The following is a 6,302-nucleotide window of genomic DNA, read 5'->3' as shown; positions in this document are numbered from 1 at the left end:
ACCACCTAAAAGTTATTACACCTATTAAATATGTGGTGTAAATAGCAATTAGGGTGGTGCAAATAGAATTCCCCTTACTTATAGCAACACCATTGGTTAAAAAATAAATTATTTCATGTTTTTTATTTTTAAATGTTAGGATTCCCCATGTGGACGAGATATTGAGATATGAGTGATGAGAGAGACATAACTCACATTTAGCTAATAGTGAATTATTATCACACCTTAACAAATCATGTGCAAGTGGACGACAAGCACTTAATTAGCACATTAGGATGACCATCAGACTTATTTTTAGTGTATTATGCATTTATTTTAGTGCAAATTTGACATATGTTATGAAATGAAATTTACGTGTATATTGAGGAAACATTCATCGCGGTGATAGTATGTAGATAAACTATATGAATACTACTTATAAAGTTATAATTTAATGTAAGTCAACAAAGGTATGAGGTATCTCTCTACAACCCATAGTTACCGAATATTATACAAAAATTACAAATTGTTATAAGACATTCATACTCACACATCTTGTTGTATTGTGTATCTTCTTAGGGTTTGACTTACAAAATCAACCCACGATACATGTTTATTTTTAGTGTAAGTCAACAAATGTTAGAGTTGTCGACTAATTATTACTGAATATTACGTAGATTGTAATAATACACTCATATTTACGTGTTTTGGTTGTATCATGTATCACATGGGTTGTTTAGAATATATTATATATCTTTACTCTTATGAGATTGATTTAGATTTGTTTTATACCGCACGAATACAGATTTATGAGATTCATGATATAATCTAACAGAATTGAAAAAATTTAGATTAGATTATCAAAAGAAAACAAAAAAGTTTGCCAAACAATGTAGAAAATTCCAATAATAATAATAAATGATGTCAATAATGAATGCACTAAAGATTAACACATAACCCCCTGTCTACGTCCTTTCATTGATGCGCATGACATAAATGCCCATAGCCCACGCAAATTTTAATCTCTACGAAGGCCTCATGCTCCGTATGAAGAGCTATAAACGGAGAACTCTCCTTCATTGTTCTCCGGGCCCTTCGTCTCTGCAGATTTTCATCGATCCTCTCTCCCCACACGAGAGCGATTGTTGACTAAAAGAAACTAGAACTGCTTCATCTTCTTGGGTTTTCCCTATATTCATATTTACTCCCATAGGATTCACTGTTTAAATCGCGCCATTAAACCATATAAGCGCGCTTTCTATAGATAAATTTGGCGCCAATTTTGTATCTGGGTGGGTGAGAAAGAGGGTTGAGGAGCATAAAGATTGGATTTCTAAGGTATTCCAATTCCAATGGCACAGAGTTCCCACAGCGCTGTCTTGAGTCTTCTGTGTACAGAGGATAGCGGTAGCATATTCTGCGATGAAGTTGACGGCGTGGGGAATGAGTTCTTGGAGGATGGGTTTTGGGATAAATGGATTCATAAGAATCATCGGAACGATCTGTGGGAGAGTTTGACTTGTCTGCCTGTACATAGTGAGGAGTGTTTGGTTTCGATGATTCACAGGGAGAGTGAGCACTTGCCTGCTCGTGATTATTTGACAAGATTAAGGAGTGGGGACTTGATTATTGAGGCTAGAGTTCAGGCTCTTGATTGGATCTTTAAGGTTTGTTCTTTAGATTCATAAACACAATTTTTTATTCATATATAATCAATCAAATAGAACCTTGGTGTTTTTCCCTGTAATGGATTTTGATCTATTAGCTTAAATCATATTGATTAAGTGTGTTACTGATGATGATGATTGATATTGTCTTTATCAATTATTTGGTTAATGATGAATGCTAAATCTGATAGTGGAAAATGAAAAGTTACAACCTTTTTACCCAATTTTGAACTGTATGCAATTCCTTTTAGATCTTAACTTTTACTGTGTTTCATTTATTTCATACTGCAGTTTGATATTGATTAATTGTAATGCTGGTTTGGCACAACAGGCTCATGCACATTTCAATTTTGGACCTCTGTGTGCATATTTGGCTGTGAATTACTTTGATCGGTTTCTTTCGGCCTACGAGTTACCTGTAAGTTCATCGTTCGTATTCTTACTGTAGTTTGTAATGGTTTGCATACTATTGAATTGAGATCTGTATATGTGCGATAAATTCCATTAGATCACACTGCTTATAGCATCCCTGGTTCTATAGAAGGGCAAGGAGTGGACAATGCGGTTGCTAGCCATAGCTTGTCTGTCTCTTGCGGCTAAAATGGATGAGGGTGGAGTCCCGTCGTGTTTAGATCTGCAGGTGAATATTGTGCCAAGTTTTTAGAAGTGTTAGTAGAAAATGAATGAATATATGTCCTAAGTCTATTGCGAATTTGCGATGGTCCTTTTGAATGACAGGTAGGGGATGATAAGTTTGTGTTTGATGCTAAAGCCGTCAAGAGAATGGAACTTCTTGTGTTGAGCACGCTGAATTGGAGAATGCGATCTGTCACTCCATTCTCGTTCATAGACTGTTTCTTTAAGAAGATAAATGGCGACCGGGATGCTTCAAGATTTTCAATCGGGAAATCTTTACAACTCGTACAAAGCATGCTTAAAGGTATATTTTTGTTGAATATAAGTTCGTGGTATGGCTATATTCTTGTCATAGTTTGCTTTGATGTTATAGATATTGCTTTTAAGACCTCAAGGGAGGCCAAGACCTTGTGGTCTAGTGGCTTGGAGGCAGTATTGGCTCTTTGTGCTTTAGTAGGTTGAGAAAGTAGTTATGAACAGATACTGCATTGTAACAGAGTCAGTAGCAAGGTTGAAAAAATCGCTAGGCGCCTAGGATGCCTAGGTGGCCGATTGCCTAGCGCCTAGGCGCTGATTAATCGGCGTCTAGGCCCGATTTTTGAAACACTACTCAGTAGTACTAAAAAAAAGAAGAAGAAGATGGCTAACATTTCGGTGGGTGAAAATTTAATGCAGGAATTTACTTCTTGGAGTTCAGGCCATCTGAGATAGCAGCAGCAGTGGTGATCTCTGTTGCGGTGGAAACCGAGGGAGTAGACATCGAGAAAGTGTTATCTGCTCTCACTCCTTATGTACAAAAGGTGAATAGTGTGGTCCAATTCTCCAAGCTGCATTCATTGCTATAAGCAGTGGACTTCTCCACTTTCCATTTTCACTTTCATTAACTGCAGAAATCCAACATTAATAACGCTTCCCCAATCCCCATTAACCATTATATCGTACTTTGCAGGATAGAGTGATCTACTGTTTGAAAATCATGGAACTACCTCTGCTAAGTAGCTATGGCGACTATCCGGGGACTTCAATTCCTTTTGTGCCTCAAAGTCCAATTGGCGTTCTTGATGCTGCGTGTTTGAGTTATAAAACTGATGATTCGGGTGTTAAGAGAAGGAAGCTAAATGGACCCCGTGAAATATAACACATGATTTTGCATCGATATAAACCTACCCTCTTTTGTTGAATTTGAACTTTGGCATGGTTTTAAAGTGTAATCTCAGAAGAACTTCACAGAGGATAAAAGGCAATGAAGAGAATATGGCGGTAAAGAAGGCGTTTTTGGTACTTGGTTCATTGGTGGTTGCATTATTGAAGAGAATTATCATGAAGTAGCTGATATACAATAAACTTTGAAGCTTTTGAAGGCAAAAAGGTCCAGTGAAAATGGGAGAAAATGCAGGAGAATAATATAATTTTCTTTTCTGAGTTTCTGAAATTTCAGGTATGTATTACTTGTAAGGTTTCTATCACAACCAATAAAATAGAAATAAATCCAAAAACAGAAGGAAGATGTTAAATTGTTTGAGAATAAAAGATGTTTACTGAAAATGCTGCCATTGAACTGTGAATTCTTCTTATAGTGAAATCCTGCAACTTTCTAATGAAAGAAAGGGAACTGCCAAAGATGCAGGCATCAAAAGAATCTCATTTAATAAACATAAATCAACCTTGTACTATAATGATTCATTTTAATATACAGAGTAGCCTTTGTTGCTCACAATAGTCGAAATCCCCGACAGAACCACTGGAGCCCAAAGAGTCAATACCCCACCATCGGGGTTCGATCTTGTGACTTTCCTTCAACGGGAGCCACAGAGGTGTCATCTGAACATAATGTGTTTTAATCTGTTGCACAAATAAACAAGTTAGTGGATACTCTGATTCATATTGTAAATGCATTGCTCCATATTAGTGTGTTTAAGTCATTAAGTGATTCTTTATGTTATCTGTAAAACAGGTGCAGCAGTCAGTCTGCATCACCATTAATCTTTTCTGTTTTCTTAATATGGGCAAAACCACAAAAGTGGGTTGCTTGTGATCAATTAGGGTTCATTATATAAAAATAATTTTGCCACGATATATGTATGTAACAACGCCCTTGAAAGAGTTGGTCTAAATGATGTTAGATTGAGGTTCGGTTTGCCACTTAGGGGTCGTTTGGTTCACGGAATGTCAGATTACCTTAGGGAATGTTAGATTGCTGGGAATATTAGATTACTGGGAATGTTAGATTTCTGTGTTTAGTTAAAATTAGGGTATGTAATATAATTATGTTTGGTTTAGGGTTATCTTTTATACACACTATAATATTCTTAAGACCAAGGTTATCTTACATTATCTAAGATTTTGAAGGGAATCACATTCCCTTCAAAATCCTATGTGGAGGGAATGCGACATTCCTTGGGAATGTTAGATTCCCTAAGATAATATGAACCAAACACTGGAATGTGAGCTTTGGAATGTCACATTCCCTTGGTTATGTTATATAACCTGAACCAAACGCCCCCTTAAGGTTTTCAAGCCGGCTAAAGATAAGAATGATAAGTTGATACAAACACCCTACCTAACATATGCTGGGAGATCTCTTCTAAAATAGAGTTTGAAATTACCCAGAACCTAAAAAAAAAATTAAAAAAAAATCACTGTGCCTATCATGGCAAATTATGCTGTGGACTCCAGAAATACAATTCGAGATGCAAAATAGCAAGAAACTTTTTTGAAAAATGTCCACAATGCATTGTGGACACGAGTCCAAAACGACGTCGTTTTAAGGGAAAACGCGGCCTTCCAGTTAAAAAAAAATTGATTTTGTCTCGCTGTTAACGGCGTTATTCGTTTGTGGCATTATGAATGTATAGTTATAGAATTATGAATGTATAGTTATGCAATTATTAATGTACAGTTATGGAATTATTAATGTACAGTTATGGAATTATGAATGTAAGTTATGGAATTATGAACACAGAACTATGACATTATGAACATATAGTGATAAAATTATGAACATAGAGCTCTAAAATTGTGAACATAGAGTTTCAAAAATTATGAATTTACAGTTATTGAATTATGAATGTACAGTTATGCAATTATTAATGTACAGTTATGCAATTATGAACACAGAGCTCTGACGTTATGAACTTACAATTATGAACATATAGTGATAAAATTATGAACATATACTCCTATAACAAAGTGGTCTGAATTTTTTTATTTTTTTATTTAAAAAAAAAAAAGTGGAAGAGAACGGTGCCTAACGGCACCGTTACCGTGTCCAGCGTGCATGCTGGACACGGGTCCATAACATAACGATTGTATTAGAAGCTGCGAAATAGGTTTTATTTGGGCTTAGTTTCACTTCCCTATCAGAAGACAAAACATCAAGCCCAAGTTCTTAATTTCCAGGAGATGTAGGGAAAGAGGACAAAAGCCCTTGTCTTTGAGTGAAGCCTGTCCAACCAGGGCTTTAGCCCAAACCAACATTGTACAATTGCCCCAACATTTAGAACTAAAATAAAAGCTATAAAGATGCTCCATTGTTTATCAAATGCTGCTCTAATCAGGGTAACACCCTTCTGAATTTGTTGAATTGGTAACTATAAGGTTTTAAATTAGATTTCTGCATGAATTATTTTTTGACATTTTTAACTTAAATTGGTCAATTATATACAACATAGACTAATTTACTTCATTATAATCTTTTGCGGGTTCACCCAAAATACACCTTCTACGAACTTTTGTCTAAATTAAAATATTCCTCTAAGCATGAGTTCGAAAGTTCAAACTCATATATATTTATATACATAATACATTAACATTTTTAACAAATTACACTAAATAAGACCGGATCACATTTCACTTATATTAATTTTATCTTACAATACGCGAATATTAGTCACCTGAGGTAAATCACAAGATATGTCTTACAGTCTTAGTGACACAAGTCGGAATGCTTTCTTTTTTTTTCTTCGTTCCCCAAGTTAAGATCTTCCCTTATTAAGAATTCAAATATGAGTAATTGATAGA

At 35.4% G+C, this 6,302-nt stretch overlaps 1 protein-coding gene across 2 annotated transcripts; it reads left to right on the top strand.

Moving 5' to 3' along the window:
- Positions 1-988: 988 nt before the first annotated feature.
- LOC109149119 (cyclin-D4-1-like) lies at positions 989-3,827 on the top strand. Of its 2 annotated transcripts, XM_019296766.1 has the most exons (6): positions 990-1,646; positions 1,978-2,064; positions 2,188-2,286; positions 2,385-2,586; positions 2,958-3,082; positions 3,232-3,827. In XM_019296766.1, the coding sequence occupies exons 1-6, from the start codon at positions 1,332-1,334 to the stop codon at positions 3,418-3,420; spliced, it is 1,017 nt and encodes a 338-aa protein (XP_019152311.1). In that variant the 5' UTR covers positions 990-1,331; the 3' UTR covers positions 3,421-3,827. The 2 variants fall into 2 exon arrangements, with proteins under 2 accessions (XP_019152313.1, XP_019152311.1); XM_019296768.1 differs by lacking the exon at positions 1,978-2,064 and having other exon boundaries at positions 989-1,646.
- The last annotated feature ends 2,475 nt before the right edge of the window (positions 3,828-6,302 follow it).

Source organism: Ipomoea nil, unplaced genomic scaffold, assembly GCF_001879475.1.
Source record: "Ipomoea nil cultivar Tokyo-kokei standard unplaced genomic scaffold, Asagao_1.1 scaffold2159, whole genome shotgun sequence".
Taxonomy (NCBI): Eukaryota; Viridiplantae; Streptophyta; class Magnoliopsida; order Solanales; family Convolvulaceae; genus Ipomoea; species Ipomoea nil.
The sequence above is the reverse complement of the archived record's forward strand: the minus strand, read 5'-3'. Positions and strand labels throughout refer to the sequence as shown.